This window comes from Bombus affinis, chromosome 2 (assembly GCF_024516045.1).
Source record: "Bombus affinis isolate iyBomAffi1 chromosome 2, iyBomAffi1.2, whole genome shotgun sequence".
Classification (NCBI taxonomy): domain Eukaryota; kingdom Metazoa; phylum Arthropoda; class Insecta; order Hymenoptera; family Apidae; genus Bombus; species Bombus affinis.
The window spans coordinates 6563187-6583132 of NC_066345.1; the positions used below are offsets into that span (position 1 = coordinate 6563187).

At 32.6% G+C, this 19946-nt stretch overlaps 1 protein-coding gene across 2 annotated transcripts in view; it reads left to right on the forward strand.

The window, feature by feature from the left end:
* The window catches only part of LOC126928219 (UBA-like domain-containing protein 2), an 83042-nt gene that overhangs the window by 55665 nt on the left and 7431 nt on the right, over positions 1-19946 (forward strand). For both annotated transcript variants that reach the window (XM_050744052.1, XM_050744045.1), the window contains exon 3: positions 18598-18691. In XM_050744052.1, coding sequence (XP_050600009.1) covers positions 18598-18691 — 94 coding nt within the window. The remainder of the gene's footprint in view (positions 1-18597; positions 18692-19946) is intronic.

A 19946-nucleotide genomic window follows, 5' to 3' on the forward strand; every position in this document is an offset into this window, starting at 1 on the left:
CTCGCCAACAAAATCAGCCGCGAGTGTATTTCCAGCGAGTGCAACAGTGCAACATCATCGTTACGTTCGTATTCTGTACAAAAGCATAGTGGAACGAGCAAAAAGGACATCGTGTTTTCACCGTAGAATGATACGGACGAAAATAACCTTTACACGTAAGGGATTTCGTTCTTTACTACCACGCGAATTTCTCTCAACAGATTCGCTGATACATAGTTGCCTGGTCACGGTGCTACTCTTTCATCCATAGTGAATCATCGGAACAGACGCGTTGCGTTTGATAATGTTTCACCGAAGCGATTTATATAACTCGTATATAATCGTTAGCTGTGTATGTACATACAGTGATCGCAAAAGTTATTGGCGTACATCCTTACTTTATAGTCTGTATCGCAGTGCAATGTAACAGCTGTGGCTGATAGCTTTAGTTTGAACGATTATTGTTGTAACAATAAACGATCGTATCGATAATGCTTATTTGTAATCAAAGACTTGTAACGTAAAAGCTGATGCGACATAGGATAAATAAATAAAACAACAAAGGAAATCTTTGTATCAAGATATACGAAACTTGAATTAAGCGAGACTTTATAATTTTTTTTTATTATTTAATTTGTGCTTTACAATTTGTCTAGCTGCACATTTGGTCAATTTTTCTAACATGAGAATTTATAATGGATATAAATCTAGATTGGCCAATTTAAATTATTCCAAGACGATGTAATATTATTGTCCGTCGTTTATGGTCGAAGTTTGCACTGGTTGGATTTTCCTTGAGAAATTCTTCCTTCACATCCAACAGATACGATCTTCTACGACTCTTCAATTCGTTTCTAATACGTACAACTCGCACATTGAAAACTTTCATTAATTTAGCCGACATGAGGAAATCTTCGGTGATCGTCGACGTTGATGATTATAAGTGCTCGTTTGTAACATCGTGCAATGATAAATTATCAATACGGCATTTATGTTGCCACGCCTAAACATAGTTTTATTGGAATACGTAGGTGGACAAAAATTCTCGACCTTTCTATCGTCTAGTAATTTCGCGTACCGTAGAACACGATTTTCAACATTTTCATTATATTACAGAATTTTAAAGTAGCATGCGAAATATTTGTACAGGTATCAGATACCGTACAACACCGGTAGTTAAATTCCGAAAAAACGTCGTATCACGCGAAACGTGTTACGCGAAACGTAGAATCAATAGAAAAGTGCCGATTAAATTGTAACAATTAATGGAAATATGTATTTCTTATAATTATTATATTTTTATTGGAGCAATCGATAATTAATTTAAAATATTACATATTAACGTTATTCATGTTAGTTACAAAAAATATCACCGGATTTTTATCCGAAAAGCTTGAAGTTGCAATTTGCTACTCTTACAGCGAGCAAATTTTCGAACGCGAAAAAGCCAATACGATTTCACGTGCTAAAAACAGATTAAAAATTGGAATATTACGAAATTTCAATGTTGCAAAATTCCATGCGCGAATCTGAGGTAGCTTCACTTGTCTAGGAAACGTCGAACAGCGTTTGAAAATTCCCATTAAGTTTCTTTTCACGCGGATTTCTACAATTTTTCCGATTCTCGAACCATCGCACAGCGAATCCGTAAGAATTGTAAGAATAGCATGTTATTCGATAGACTCCTGTGTGTATCAAATTATAACTTCGATATCTATAATTTGAAACCGTATACTTCAGCCAGCAACAGTAAAGTATTATGGAAAAGATGGTATACTTTTATTAGTAAATTATTTATGAAATTATTTATTTACGAAAGTATTCGAATATTCGTAGAAACTTTTTGTTTCTACGTATACGTAATACAGGTTGAGTCTACTTCAGATATCCAATAGTTTTATTAAGCAAAACGCTTTTTTGAAACGGAAAATTTGAAAGGGGTCCGAATGTGTATACAGAAGTTAGAAATGTATTTATCGTAGGATAAAGATCGTCGAAGAATTTGAATGATTATTTAATTATTCGCTATATTAATAAGCCACAACAGTGAGACTATCTTTAGCATTAATTGTACATTTCAGACTACTACCCATGCTGTGTATTAGTTTTTCATTAACCGTATGTCCGCGATATATGCGACTTCTCAATACATTTTCGCACTGGTCTCAAATTTATTGAAATTTCGCGGTTTCGTGTAACGAGCGTAATATATTAGATCGTCCGAAAAGTTTCTTTAGTTTTATAAGGAAATAATGGATACACAACATTTTTCGTTTTATATTATTTTATCGAATAACGTATGATGCATTTTGTTTTATCAAAATGAAGATTACAACGTCCGACGGATTAGGTTTCATCTTTGTATAAATATGTGTTGTTGTAGAAGACGTGTTTGTAAAAGAAAGACACTTTTCGAACAAGCTAATATATATTCATATGAAAATTCTACGCTAGGTGCTGCAATACTCCAAAAGGTGTTCAAGTATGGCACGTTTGAATTTATTAATGCAACAATTTATTAATTTCTTCCTGAAAAAAGGGAACTAGTTTATTCTTGTTTCAAAATTGTAGAACCAGTATAATTATAACGCGAAAAATGTTACTAGATTGCTGATATTTATGCAAATCTATGTTTTTGAAAATACAATTATAAAAGTACAAACTCCGTATATCTATCCGCTTATCTATCAAACATTATAGACAGTACCATACTTCGAACATTGACATTTCATATATTTTTTCATATTACAGGCCACTCTATGCAACTTTCAAATTTTCTATAAATATTTAAAAATCTGCGTTCTAGCTGTTACGCAAAAGTCGCATCCGGGATGCAATGAAACAAAATTGCGACGAAGATGCGTGCATCTAATCAAATTCTATCACGTCGTATTTTGTAGCTCGTACCCACACGAGAATGGAGAATTTTACAGCCGTTTTTTAATTAAAAGATGCACCGTAGCTTCGCATTCTTTCATCCCATTCGCGTCTTTCCATCATTTTCGACACAATCGTATTTCTCTAACGTTAAGCACATCTCAAGCTTCGACAAAATACGAACAAAATTTCTTATCAGTGTGTGTCATTCTTTGGTTCATTTACCAAACGCCCAGTTGGACAAATTGTAAAGTACAAATTAAATAATAAAAAAAAGAAAATTCTTTGATTCGATTTTGTCTATAAATATTTCCTTAAAATTTTGAAAAAAGAAGAAAGAAAGAAACGTAGAAAGAATGATAGAAACTCGAGGATCGCAGAGTGAGAGGATGAACAACTTATTTTCGAAATATGGTTTGAAGTTTCCTGTTATATAAAATTTTCTTTACTCATTTCCAAACCTTCGTCGAACTTTGATCGATTGCTTCCTGTCTAAACGAAGCTTTATTATGATGCACGATTTTGTTATCAGTCACAGAAGAGGGAAAAGGAGCGGAAGATTTTCTATCGTATCGGAGCATATTGCGTAACGTTTCCGATAAGAGAAATGCAAACTTTTGATGCGGTTGTTTTCATCGCTTTCGTCGCTGCGCGTCGTTTCATTGATCCGATTCAACGAGCTTGTTGTACCTTCGATTCCATTAATAAGATATGATATTTCTTCTTATGTATTATTTATTATTATTATTATTCATCAATATCTAATCAGTAGGCTGCTGATGTTTGTACATCGGTGAATAATTTTAACGTACATGTAACAATGTGCATAGCGTGCAAAAATATGTGAAAATTAAACGCGATAAATACGATAAATTTATTTCTATTAATTTTCCAGCCTTCGTGGCATTTGATAGTTAAGGAGAAGTATTTTAACATGGAATAGTTAGTGTGATCGGTGGTAAATCCTTCGTGTTTTCTAAAGAAACCGATAATATTAGTGTAGCTATTAGTAGACCGTGGATGTGTACCTACACGAATTCATACTTTTATGAACACAACTAAAAAGCCAAAACTTAAATAAAGCTTTGTATCATTCAGTAAATATTGAAAGGAGTATTACATTTCGAATGTTTTATATATTTCTGCATATTATTACCACTATTATTATTTCAAATATTTTATGCATTACCGCATATTATTAGTATTATTATTTATTTATTGTCGCGAGACGTTAAGCCTAGTACAATATCTGTTACAAACGTGTACACTTGATGTAATTTTGATTTTTCAACTATACCAATACTATGTTACCATTGCACCAGTGTAACGTCTATCTTACGAACTAGGTCAGCGGTTTTTAATCTGCGGTCTGCAGATCTCCGTCGATCCGCCAAGTCCCCACTATGGGAATAAAAAATATTTAATACGCGTATTTGTTCATAACGGATCTCTTCTCTGTAAATTTGAAGGTTGTTGATGAGCAGTTGACGAGTGTTTCAATTGTACATATTTGCCACATTACGGATTTCAATCTTCAGTTGAGTCATAACGAAGAATTTAAAAGGAGTCCGTAAACAAAAGGTTAGCACTTTACTGACCGCTAGCTGTTCAACAGCATACGCATGTCCGACCGGCAGCTCAGGCATAGATTCTCCCTGGCGCCGGCTCTGTTTCGGTTTAGACTCTCCAATACCATTCTTTTCGTTCATCGCGAACGGTAAGTTTTTCAAATTGGTATAAAACTGTGAAAGCTTACAAAGCAACGTAACTGACGCAACTGAGCAAGGTATCTTAATACTAAATAACAAATTACTGCTCAAATAATGAAAAAGTTTGTCGGCGACGAAAAGCCGATTAATTGGTTATCGGTCGGTAAGCGTCGGTGACAAGAAGCCGATTAATCGGCTATCGGTCGGTAAAATGTTAAGAACCGGTGAACTAATGGAATAGAACGCAGCAACGTGTAATGTAATATATATATGTAATGTAATATGATATATAGTATACCACGCGGAATAACATAATATAGTATAGCATGAATGATAACAAGACAATAGATAGAACTAGAGCAGAGTGTATTTCAGAATTGACTTAAAATTCTAGTGTTTTAATTCTCAGTCTTATCCTATCTTATTCTCAGAGGTTTCTTTGGTTCCAATTTGACTTCATATTGCTGCTGATACTATTCTTATAGACAAAATGCCCTTCGTTTCGCGCATCCCTTAATTTTGTCGATTCTCATATTTGCTTCTCGTTGATTGTCTTTTCTGTTTGGTCACTGCTTGTTCTTTGGTGTATCTGGCCTGATTTCTTCGTGTATATGGGACATTAACGTAGTATACGCTGTTTGCTTTCTATTTCCCCTGTATATACGGTGACCGAAATTTCCATAAAGCCAAAGTTATATTTTTTTAGGTAAAATATTATAATTATTTCACCCTAATGACAAATATGGGTGTGTGATACCTTTTCGGAAATCCTAGAAAAGAAACACACATGTACGTAAATAGTTTTGCTAGCATTAACAAAAGGAATCGAAGATGCGAATTTTATTTGTCAACAGGACAACAACCGTTCGCACATCGAATGCTTTAAGTTCCTTAAAAGATTCATTCACTATTAATTTTTATTTTTATCTCTATTAAATTAAAAGTTTAATAGATACATAAATACATAAAATTGCAGTGTAGTTATGACGCCAGTTCTACTTAATTAACATTACTCTACATACACGATCAATGTTATTAATATTCTCTAAATGTGCAAGAGGTAACAAGTACACGTATCTGAAAATCGAATAAAAAGATATAAGATCGGTTAACGATATATCGAACTATAAAGTTAATTTTCTATAAAAGTTGAAAAATATGACTATTCGTCTTTTTATCTGCGGCCTTTATGTAAGATATCTAAAGTGCAATGCTGGCTATAAAATCTCAGCTTCTTCCATTTCTTTAACCATATTCATAAAAGTGCGCAAAATTACATAAAGGTTCGCAGTTTACCAATCATAAAAACAATACATAGAAGGTGTTTAATAAACATGAATCTAAGATTATAAAAATTTATGATCAAGAAGGATAAAGATAATACTCTCATTGTAAAATATAATTTTGATGTAAAATATAATTTTCATAGGAGAATGTTTCATGAATTTAGTTTGTTTATAAATAAAGTGAAATAAATATGTTGAATCATATCATAAACTGGAAATATATATATTTTATACAATAACGAACGAAGTATGAGCATTTAAAAACATACATATATGGGTCGATTTATTTTTCATTAGTATTTCATGTTACATCAACTACAAAGCCATTAATAATACAGTGTAGGAATATATAGCGCGTAATTGGATTAAATCAACGTTGTTGCATAATTTATTTTTTTTATGAATATTAATAGTTTCCTTATCAATGTAGCTTTTGCCAAGATATAGTATTTCCATAGCTGTTCCTCCAGCTGCAAGAAAATTATTACCCTTCCTAAAAAATATTATAACCCCCCCCCCCTATACTGAACAATTTTCGTTTATAAGTCTTTTTCATATCTTCAAAAATAATGTTTAGAAGCTCAAGTAAATTTTAATGTATAATAATAGGATTCCTTAGGAATATAAAATAATAAGATTCTAAGATAATTCTTCTTGAATCATCCTGTACAAAAACATCGCATTATTTTATAGTATTTAGACGTAATAGTACCATAGTTATTTTATTTTATATATATATATATAGTTTCTTACACATACATAAGAAGGTAACTATGGTGTATATATACACATTATATTATTATTATCACAGTATTACATTATATTATTAATATATATATATATATATATATATTACGATCATTCATCAAATATCCAAACCAAATATAATATGTATATAGTCGAACGTGAGTACACATACGTCCCGAAGCTTAATTAGTTCCTCAAACGAAACACGCAATGCAAACGTGGTAAGTTTATCGATTGTAATACTGTTGCCGTGTTACTAAACACCTATCCTATCCATTTGCTCGAATCAGATCCCGTATAGTGCCTTGTTTAATGTAATCGTTGAAGTCGATTCATTCGCCGATGAGAAATCGTATTAATTTCACAGTCTGTTTCCAGACATTTGCACAGTAACGAACTATTTGACTTAATTAAAAGACTCGTAAAGTTACGTGGCGTGAGCACGTTGATTCAGCAGAACGGGTTCCTCCGCGTTAATTTCTCTGCCTTCGGTTTCCGCACTTTGCAGTTCATTTTCTGTCTGACACTTTTTGCTAAATGTAGAAGGTGCCCATTTGGTATTATTTTAAACCGTCGGTTGGTATCGTTAGGTCATAAACAGGCCGCGGAATAATATGAAACGATTAATATGGAAAGATCGGAAATTCATTTTGCGTCATTATTTCTGCGAATTATATTGCGAAACCTCAAAGCGATAGAAACTGGAAAGAAAATACCGTAATTTTGAAAGTTATGCCTCGAAATAAATGTACGATTTTAAATTTGTCAAAATTTCTTTTTAAACGAATAGTGAGATAAAATTCGATTAATTAATCAAATGAAATATACAACATCAAAGCACACTTCGATGATTGCAGAATAACATGTTACACATATACACTCATAAGATTACTCAAAAGTATTCAGATACTTGCTTGCTTGTAGCAAGACATATTTTTAATTACGAAACTACAGTCGAATTAGACGACGATTTCGTTGCTCACATAATCACCATAGCTACATAATATGCTGTAATAATAATAAAAATGTTTTATTCATAGGCTCATCGTTTACTACAAAGAGATTCTTGCATTCTTATTTAGTTTCTTACGCTATATTACTTTCTTATATAATAAGTTCTTATCAACTTATTGAACTTTTAGTTACTATATTATATTTGCATTTTATTGTATTATATTACTTACTTTTGTTTAATAATTAGTATGTATGTGTCTATCCTAGTGTATACAGTACAGCAACGTATCAAGTTTTTATTATTGTTGTTGTTGTTGTTGTTGTGGTTGTTGTTGTTGTTGTTTAATTTTTACTTTACAATTTATCCAGCTGGACATTTGGTAAATACGTATTAAGTGATCCCATAAATAATGCGGTTTTTCCAAGAGTTCAGTTCAAAAGTGGTAGCTACTACTATTGAAGTTTTAAAAAATTGAAATCGGAGACTTAATAAGGAAAAATAGTGAAAAAATTATAAAAAATTATATTAAAATATTATTATACTGGAAATCACTTTGTCAACAAGGTAATTTGTTCCTTTAATCTGATTTTACTTTTTTCAATCTGCATTACTTATAGGATGAGTTAATATAAATGTAGCTGTATTTACATCTATACCTATACATAAAAAGATAGTTTATTATTGATCTAAGTACAGCCTTCTCTGGTTTCAGTGATTAGTACGTGGAACCAAGTGTCTGCTTTTTTCTCTCCATGCATATCATATTGTTGGTACCGAGAACATGCTGATATAAAATGCTTCAAGGTTTCTTTCCTTTACATAACTGGCATGCCTCTGCAGGATTTATTTTTCTTCTTTCCTCCTTTTCCCCTAATATATTAAATTCATGCCTTCCAGCTAAACGTGTTTCGGCATCTGCTGTAGACTATTGGCAGTATGTCTAATTTATATAGCCTTCCCGGTTTGGTTCTGTTAGGTCATATATTTATATTAGGTCATCTTTAAATAATGCGATCGTTGATTTTCGTGTTATCGGAAGGAAAATAAACAATTACCTGTTGATAATCGACCAGTGATAAATTTCCTCGTGTTTTTATAATTCACCATCTTTTCATGTAAAGTTATCTATTCTAATTTTTTAAAACTCCGACAGTAACAACTTCCATTGTTTTGAACTAACTCTAAGAAAAGCCGCATTACTTATCGGATGACCCGATATATCGGACAATACCTTGAGGCCAACGCTCCATCTCTGTCATCGACAAATGTTCCGACCTCGATTTTGTTCCTGCTACGTAACATAATAGTAACATAATAGTACGTACATTATAAGTTGATTCAATCGATCTTCACAAGTCAATATGTAATAACAAAACTGACGTTTGTAATTGTCATATCTTAGAGAACTATTTTACCACTTCACAAACTCTTTATCTCCAGATTTTTCAATCCTTGGATTATAAGACAGATTGGGAAGGATCTTCTAAACTGAACGATAAAAATGCTTTAATCCTAAAACAATTAGAGTTGTTCAAACAGCGAATGCACATATCATTATATAATATATAATTATTTTTTTTACATACATTATATAAATACCAAAATAAAATTATTGCTGTGCTTTTTAATGCGTGATACAAATTTACATTCTGGTGATTCTCTATAAGAAGATGGTAAGCGTTGCTTCTAATTAATAATTCGTCATTAATTTCTATAGTTCGACCAGATTCACATACCGTTAGGATAAAACGATCCAAGTGTCTGGATACTTATAAATCGAATAACCCTTCATCCAAAAAAATAATAAAAGAATATATCTAAAAAAAGGCGCTACTCTATAACTTACGAGCTTGTGGACTAACCCACTAACTGATTTTGAAATCCTAAAAAATGGCGGGAAAATACTTGGTCTTAACCTAAACCTAAACAAAGTTACAGTGAATTCGATATAAAGGGACCATATTATTTTCCATGTCTAATGGAAAAAGTTTCGTAGCTGTTGACGATAAAGTTGATTTTGTAACGTTCCATAAGAATTTCCCAGGCATCTTCTAACCTCTGAATTAAGAAGTCATCGCGTTGAGGTTATGTTGAGCTAGAATTCTGAAATGACGAATGGTACACAGAAGTTTCACTTCCTTCGCTTTTACGACAGTTTGTTTTTCTTCGCTAAACGATAACACGCTCAGAACTTATCTACTCCAGAGCTTTTTAATTGTATTTCGCAGTCTATAAGTCCTCTGTAAATATGCAGACGTAGGCTACAAAATAAATGAATATTGCGAGCGATGTAATTTTTCTATAGATAAGTTTATCTTTATTTATTGTGTATATTTTATTTCGGAAAATAACTAATTGATTGTTTGAAATTTCCCATAAAAGTAAATAAATGCGAATTGCTTCATCTCCGTAGATAACACGATGTAAGGTAGCAAGCATATGCAAGTTATATTTCATGAAATATCTAGTTTTCAACGCTTCAACAGACTACGCAAATATTTTATCATTATTCGGAAGAATACATGATATCCTATTGCAAGATACATATTGATAAAGCGGAACATCGTTTTATCTGTAAATAATCAAAATAAATAAGGTTGTCAGACGACAAATTTATTTATTATTTATAATTTATTATTTTTCCATGGGAAAGAGGGAGAGAAGCGCGACCGAAGAAGAAAATCAGCTCGACTATCCGAGTAATATTACGATTTTCTTCGTGCATATTTTATAGACTACTGAAGTATTATTAGACTTATACTACATATGTATTATATCCATTTAGATATTGAAATGTACGGATGGTACAATAAATTACTTACCATGCTATTTATTGGGTTGACTATTGGGTCATTAGGTGATAATGCAAAAATCCGCAATCACTTAGTTACCAACCCAATATATTTTATCTTTATATATTTTAATATCTATATTTTATTACTACATATAAAATATAAAATGCCATCCGTTTCGATCACTTAACTTCACAAATACTATGCGAGAAACGAATCAAATATACAGAGAATTTTATCACACTGATTTATAGATAAGCATCGATACTTTTACTTATCGATGTTTCAAGATAAATAGTTCAATGTAACTTGAAGCATTATTATAATGTACATACACGGGATTGTGAATTACGTATTGTTATAAATACAGTAGATAAGCAGTTAGAGAAATCCAGTAAGATCGCGGGAATTTATTTGTAAAGATAGGGTTTAAGATACAACGACATGTTTACAAGCGGGTTCAACGTTCGCGGTACATATTTCGAATGCAGAGTATCGTACGTTACCAATTCCTAGGAAAGACGGTAGAGCACAGTGATACGCATGTTCGCTTAAGTGACTTACAATTAGATAAAATACATTACATTAGCATATACTTGATAACAAATAAATTTTTATCCAAATAATTATTCAAATAAAATTTTGGCTTTATTTGCATCTTGCTCTGCTACTTTAACATGCTCTACATCTTAGATGATGCTATTTAAGTAACGATGTATCTGAAGACCAAATTATTTTATTATTTTATTTGACATTCAGATATTTGTTATTTGCCTTTACCGAGAAAATAATTTTCTTTCTATCGTGCCATGGAATATTCATCCCAAAACGCACACTGAATACGACGAGCATAGTGTGTAACGTTTCAAACATAATTGATTTCGTTAACAAGTACTCGTCTCTCATTATGAGGCCCAGTTGAACGACTGTTTCGTTACTATTATTTAATGGCGATGTGACTTGACCATCTGGTGAAATATTCGGGTTGTATTAAGAGCGAATTTATAATAATTAGTCTTTCATGTATGGGAAATACTCCCGTTTTTTATTTTACGTTATTATTTGGAATTATCATTTGGAAATAGTTTATTTTTCAAATAAGATATTGAAATTTATATTTGCATTTGTTCTTATTTTGAAATAAACTTGTTTGTTATTTTATTTGCAGTGGTTACTTGTTTTATTTTTTATTTGTTGTGGTTACTTTATATTTCAAATAAAAGGTAACAAAAAATCCTGTTGACGCCTGAAAGCACTCGTTATTAAAGAATACAATGATATTAGAAAATAGATCGTAGATGACCGTAAAATAATATAATAGAACACTTGATATGTTCAGTATCTAAATTCATTTTTACAACTTCATACAGTTGCATATAATACATGGTACCAGTGTCTATTTAATATAATAATATCCTAATAAAGAATTCTAGAATCATATAAAAATTATATTTAAACTGATATATTTAAACTACACAGGATGAGGGTGATTCTACATGAAAAAACAAGTCGAAGATATACAACAAATATTTTTCATTTGCAGCTTCCTTACAGACAAAATCGAACTGGAAAATTTGTCTAACATATGTGAATTTGGCTAACAAATTAACAATTGGGTGCGAGTAAACAACCAACAGGAGGTTATTCTATATGCGAAAATAAGTGAAAAATATAGAATAAAATTTATCAGTGTAAAACCTCATTTTCGAGAAAAAAAAACTGGAGTTTGAACGTGTTTAGTTAGGAATAGGCCAGATCAATTTTCAAATCTCGTTTTGTCAGAAGCGAAACATCCTATGAAAAAATTTGATTCTACATTTTCGACTCATTTTTATACGTAGAATAGCCTCCAGTCTGGAAGTAGTCAGCTTCAAATATACTTGAAACGTATACACAAATTTTCGATGCAAACTCGATTTTCTCGAAAACGAAGCCTCGAATAAAAAATTCTTATTCCATAGTTTCAACTTATCTCACCTCCACCTGGATTTTACCATCAGTACTGGTCACTACTTCGTTTTAAAATGTACATTATTACGGCAAAACTACGACCAGAATTATTACATTGACACTACATTAACATATTCAATCGGTGAAATAAAAACAGAGCAAAAATAAGTGGAGCATAATTCAAGTCCTATCGTCTGTAATTACCATATTCCATTTCAATTATATTCTACGCTTGATATTTTGTCGACGAAATCAATGGGTCAAGCTTGTCAACGCATTATCCATGACTTATCGATCATAATCGCCAGGTAGCGTGACCACAGCTGAAACTTCCCCGTGAAACTATGGCCACCGCGCGAGAGGCGTTCTTTTTCGCTACGAATTTCAGTTAGCAAGTTTGAAAACGGTATGAAAAGCAGAGAACCACTGCAGGCAGACAGTCGCTAGGTGTGTTACTATTCTCGGTCGGCGGCATTCCGATAAGCCGTGTGCCAAATCTCGGCCCAACACTGGACGAACGGAAACGTTCAAATCTGAGGGCGAAATTCTGCGTTTTTCGGATTATCTTTACTTCGTCTTCTTTCTCACAATGTACGCTATCGATCAGTTTAAATATAAGCGACACTTTGGTAGATACGTAGTGACCAACTATGTGAATTACACCGAACTTAAGAAATGAAAAGTGAATTAGTAGTCAGAAGCATCGCTAACTATCTTCTTACAGAACGAGCATATAAATCTAAATTACAACGTATTCAACAAATAAACGTATTCGAACACTTGATAAATTTGCAATGACCGTGTGCGGATTTTAAGAAACTGAAGAAATCAGTGATGAATCAGTAATTAGAAGCAACACCTCCTATCTTTTCATCGAATTGAGATATAAATCTAAATTATATGTTAAACGTATACGAACACTTTGGTAGATTTATAGTAATTTATGTGAATTGTACGAAACTGAACAAATTAACGATGAATTCCTGATGAATTAGTCATTAAAAACAACACTTACTATCTTCTTACAGTAGCACCAGAGTATGAATCTAATTTACAGTTCAAAAAACGTTATCATACGTTACTCGATTAACGAATTAAAAAGATATATATGATTCTACTTGGAAATATTTGTCATACGTATGTCCAGAACAATCATCGACACAATAGATCAATCGTGTCAAGTGACAGTCAGTGGCTCGCGAAAGTATTCCTACGCTTTGTCGACATCTTTTATGATCATATTACATGTGTTATTAGAAATATTTGGAAATCTAATTAGCACTGTAATAACATCCAATTATCACTATTACATTGGCAAAATTTTAAATAATTTTGAAAATATATATAGAAATTACAACACATTTAATAATTATATATTTAAGTATAGCATAAAAGTACTTTTTTTTAAGTATATATATATTGCAAAGATCACAAAAATATTTAAACAGACAATCATGCGCAATATCAATAAATCTCAGTATTTAGTGAAACCATCGTTAACACTTATTATATGTTTTAAAGTGACTGTACATACTGTATACTAATTCTTTTTTAAATATAAGTTCGCAGTTAATATGTTGCAACTTCTATATGCGCATATAGAAGTTAATTTAATTTTCAGATTAAATTCAAAGTCAGTATGATATTGACAGCTGCAACTTGTTATAACGCTGATCAAATATTAAAATGTTTTATATAACACATACAATATGCGCATGAAAATTTTCCATAGTAAATGTACGAATACTTTTCTGATACACCGTACATTTCCTATTCAAATGTCACTGGTCGTATTAACAACGAAAGTTTTTCTATCAGCTTAGAAGGCTCTTCCTAATCTGTCTCGTGATTAAAAGTTAAATAATTTGAAGATAAAAAGCTTGTCGACTAATAAGATAGTTCTCTAGGGTATAACAATTACAAATGCCAATTTCTTACTTGATATTGACTTTCGAAAATCAATTCATAATATATTACAAATTAATTCAGTCGATTTGTAATATATTATTATTCGTAAGTGTGATGGTTACGGAGAACATAATCATCGCACCTTGATTTGACTGTAGTTTTGTAATTGAAATATGTCCAGTCAAAAATAAACAATGTTTTTAAGCGGTGGTGTATGTTGTTCATTATGAGATCGTGGCAGTCAATTATAAATTGCATCGTTATCAGCTGCACAAGTTCGAGAAATTAATTAGTAGCATTTTTGTTGTCTTATTTTAACATCCTTACATCGAATAGTATCGAAGAGAAAAAAGAAAAAAAGGAGTAGGGAAATTCCTCAATCATCATCGTGCGTTAAATAGAGTGTTAATAAAATGTTTATTACTTAACTATTGCTGTACCGTATTGTCGAGGACAAATTATATCGTTACGTAATTATATAAATAAAGGAACATGTGTTTTGAAAATATTTTAGCAGTTTATCTAATTTAAGCTAAAATTTGACCATTCGCCTTTTTTATCGGTGGTTATATCATTTAGGTTTTCCTTATAACTTGTTCCAACTCGTTGTACTCGATTATTCCAATCAATTAGAATATTCAAATATCACACAACATCAGAGAATTGATGTTGGAGCTGGTTGAATAAAATTATGCAATTTATGATACACATGTTTATGTAGTTTGCCATATACATCAATATGTGTTTATAATATTTTTCAAATATTCGTTATTACTTTCGTTCGCCATTCGTTATTACGTTATCTGTTTCAATATATGCTAATTGCTCGAGCAAAGCTGAACCCTAAGCAAAGAAAAAAAGGAAGACGTTGGAAAATTATTGACAATCTTGTCACGCGTCTTCCTATTTATTTATGTAATCAGTCAGAGAACAGTGTAGGAACACGTGTGCATCTCATATTGTTGCGTTCTGTCCACCTGGTACACTGACATCACATTCAGGAGCCGAAGGTTCGATGACCTTAACAACCGACGAGTTCTCACTCGCAGAAAGCTACTTTTGTCGTTCTCTTTTCAACCGCCTACCATAGACGCATGTACCGCTTCGTTGCGGCTTACGTAAAACGTTCGTTCGATATTTTTAGCTTTATAGGAGAAACCAACATCTTGTTCCGTATTTCCAAAATACAAATAGGAAACAAGCGTAACTTCTCCATAATAAAACCTTTCCTTGCCAGCAAATAGTTACGTTAGCCAAGCAAATTCGACAAATGAAATAGAAAATACGGTTCCGTAGCTATAAGACATCGCGTGTATTAATTTTATAGACAGGCTCACGAAAGTATTCCGTGAAAGTAACCGAATATCCTAATATTCAAATACCCTGATATCCGAACGCTCTATTATTCGAGCATAACATTTCCCAGTAATGGATGCCTTTTTCCGTGTCAGATATGTACATATTTTTGCGAATTTTCGTGCATAGAGGGTACTCTTTCCTTCATTCGAACAAGCGAATTCGAATTTAGAATGAAATTAATAGCGTTCTATTCAAATATCGAGAGGAAATACGACGACGTCATTGAAAAACTGGAAACTAGCGTTAGTGCGACAGAATTAACAGAAACGCGTGATGTTGAAAAATAGAAGCACGATATTGAAAATTATTTAGGGCGCGTAGATTTACCGGACACTGGCAACCGTAGAAAAACCTTAAATATAGCGACGCGACGAAACGGTTTCATCGCGATAAACGCGACAATAATGACGATTTTATGCGAACGCAGGAGACAGCAAACGAAAGTGGTGACAAAGAGGTGCTCTCTCATGCCGAAGCATTCGTGGCATTCAAAAAAGAGCTTCGATGGTTCGAAGTACAAAGTGAATGTAACTCTACGCAGTTCACCTACGTTAAAAGAATCATGTGACTTTGCAGCCACAGGAATACAGGACCCATAAATATTTCAAGAGTCTGTCAATTGATCTTGATCTGTATTCGAATCAATGAAATTTCGCATAGGAAAAGTGATTGTTCTATTATTCCAGCAGTTTCCTTTCCCTCTTAGATCGGACAAGGCAAGCTTTACTGTATATAATTAATAATAATAATAACAATAATAATATTTATTACGTATAAGACTTCATGTCTATTACAATAATAGTCTACTTTTTGGCACAGTGAATTGGTTTCCTTAGTATACATTTTTTTATCTTAGGTATAGTTATTCTATCTTTATAGCATAGGCAAATATACCTTTTCGATGAATATACCCGTATTGTGTATTATATCTCCTCAGTTTAAATTGGGTTGAACAGAAAGTTCATTCCTTTTTTCGTAGCAAGATGGATCGGAGTTTAAACAATAACTATTAGCCTCGATTTAATTGATCCATCCCGGTATCGTTGATTAATTAACAGACAACAACCGGACAGAGTGTAAAACAAACATTTTTGGAAATACTTGTTTCTCGTTGACCTGGCACAAGTTCAAACATGGCTCACTAACGCAACGCAATGCCACACGTGTCAATCGTAATACAATAAAAGTTGGTGCAACTTGGACAGCTAGTTGTACCCCATCTGCCATATTCTTCCGATCTTACACGCTCAGACTATCACTTATTCCGCTCGTTGCGAAACCTCAACAATGAGAACTTGTGTTCTTTGAAAGACTGGAAAAACTGAGTGGAACGTTTCTTTTTCTCGGAAGACCAAGCAATTCTACGCCGATGGAATAACGAAGCTACCGCGAAGGTGACGAAAAGTCATCGAAAGGAATGGCGCATACATCGATTGAAAACGATACACGTAAAGGGGAAGGCACGTCCTTCGGTTTGACCGTAAAAACGAAACGAACTTTCCGTTCAAATTGACCGAAGTTACCAGATACTTATATTATTTATACACAAGCATACAGAGTGGATTCTGCACGTGAAAACAATGAAAAATAATACATACGAACGTATGACCATGTTTAACCTTGTTTGCCAATTATTAGCCAGTTTTATGTCGAAATAATTCTCTATCGAGAGATAGAAGTGGTTGAACCAATTTCACCTATCTATTTACCGAGAGAACTCGATATTTGAATTCCTTGAATGAATTCCTTGTATTTGAATTCTGTAAACTTCTCTTTGCTATTTTTTTTTCTTTTTTTCGTTCCCAAATGCTACAGAACACCTTGTATATTTCGCACAGTAGATCGTCCATTACATTAATAAATCTTAAAATACCGATTCGACCATATTCAATACTTATTACATGTTTAAAACGGCTATTCGTGATGTACACTAATTTTTTGTTGAATGCACGTTTGCAAGTAAATATTTTCTAATTTCTATGTACATTTTCAGATTAATTTCGAGCTTTATAAATATAGTGATAACAGTTATATTTCACTGCATCGTGTTCGATGACTTTCGTGAAAATGAATTTAGAATGACAAGTTAAGGAATTGACACTTAAACAATTAATAATAACTGCATAGTATAGAGAGCAATACTCTTATAATACTAATACCAAGATAATTGAGGTTAGACACGGGTATCCATAACGTCTCTAATAAACCATTTAAAATATAACGATGATATAATCAATTGATTTGCGTAAAAAAACGTAATAATATTTTTATATCTCGTATCGAAAGCAAATAATTAACGAACAATTATTTCTATTTGCTATAAATGTTCTTTAAAGAGCGTAAATAAACTTCATGAATTTTTCCAGGAAAAATGTGGATATATGTGTGTGTATTATACAATTGAGGTTAGCAATAAATATCCATAATATTCACAATAAACGGTCCAACCTATAACAAGAATTAATTTGTTCAAGCAAAAACATAAAATCTTTGTATCTTGTGTGCAAAGTAAATAATTACGTAACCAGTAAAAGAATTTGATTTGTACGTTATACGTAAACATTTTCTAAAAAATGTAAATAAGCTTCATGAATTCTTCCAAAAAATATACCAACGTGTATAACGCGAAGAAAATGTTTACTTCGAAACATAAAGGAGATTGAATAAAACATTCCCAATCGAAAGGAGAGACAACCAGAAACATCTCTCGTAATAGTTTATAAATTGATATTCACCTCTTACGTAGTAGAATGCGAGAGTATGTAGAACGCTATCCCTAATCGGCATGTAAAACCTGTATCCTCTTAGGCCTTGTAGCGAAACACGCGAAAGAGGTTGATTGTAGGTATCGATCTTTAAATGAAGAATCTATGTTTATGGCCACGCAGACATGCGCCCTAGTCTCGACCTAAATAATCATGCACGCAACGTTCCAGGAACGTAAACAAACACATGCAGCTACCGTAATATAAGACGCCTGTATCGATGACGTTACCGAAACACGTAATCATTACAAAAATACGTTTCTTTTGTAGATAACGCCATGCAACACCCCGGCCACACCACCAAATTTCCCTGACGCGCTTTTGGCGTTCTCCAAAATGTCCGCAGGCGACAAAACTCCATCAGGTGAGTTTTGCTTTACGTTATTTATTTACTTATATTTATTATATATATATATCATTTATATTTATTTATTTATACTATTTATATTTACTTTACATTGGACATGGTGTCACCGAACTGTTGGTACAAGCTGAAAGGATGGAAAATCTATATTAAAAAATAAGTCGAAAATGTGGGGTGACACTGTTTCGTACGGAGCTTCATTTTCGAAAAAATCGAGTTTGAAAATCAAGTATGCTTGAATATGGCTAATACCGGACTAGACGGAAATAAATAATCAATAGCAGGACATTTTAGATCCGAAATTAAGTCGAAAATGTAGAATAAGTTTTTCTCATGAGACTCTTTGTTCCCGAGAAAAATAAAAAGATCGTAAACGTGTACTAAATCATAGACCAGTTCTTAACTAAGCATGTTAATATCCCTATTTTCTTGAAAATGAAGCCTTATAGGAAACAATTTCGTTGCATGTTTCTCACTTGTTTTCGCATTTAAAACAACCTCCTACCGATTATTTACTTATATCCAGTTGATAATTAATTAATTAATTGTCAAGTGACAAACCTGACACGCTTGCGACCATATGCTAGCCAGCACTAGTTTTACTACTTTAGACTACGGGAGAAAAGTGTATAATGTTTCGTTTGTACATAAAGCATATGGCCTAATGACCTGTCCTGACATTATAGAGAAATTGAAACTTAATGTTCCATCGAAAAACTTACGTCATCCTGAGCTATTGCGAGTTGAACGTCGTCGTACATTGTACGGTTATTTTAGCCGCCTCAACCTTATGATACTACATGCCAATAGTGCATATATAATACATCCACTGATCTTTATTCTGCAACCATCTCGCTTACTTAAATTCCAACGATCTCCTATATCGCTACAGATCTTGTCTGTCTCCTTGTTTTTGTTCTTATTCTGTTAGTTGGCAATTTTTGACACTATGTTCTATTTAAAAATACTTAGCTATTTTTTGTTAATCGCACATTAGCCAGAACTGATCCTAGCTATTAAATACATAATAATTATAATTATTAATTGATTACTCACTTACTCGCGTATCTTTCCTCTTTTGTATTGCTAATGAGTTTCCTTGTCACGCTCACACACACACACACACGCGCGCGCGCGCGCGCGCGATATGTGATATACAAATGGAATAAAACAAAATAAATGTTCAAACTCGATTTTCTCGAGAATAAAATCTCGGACAAAAATTGTCACTCTACACTTTCGATTTGTTTCTTCA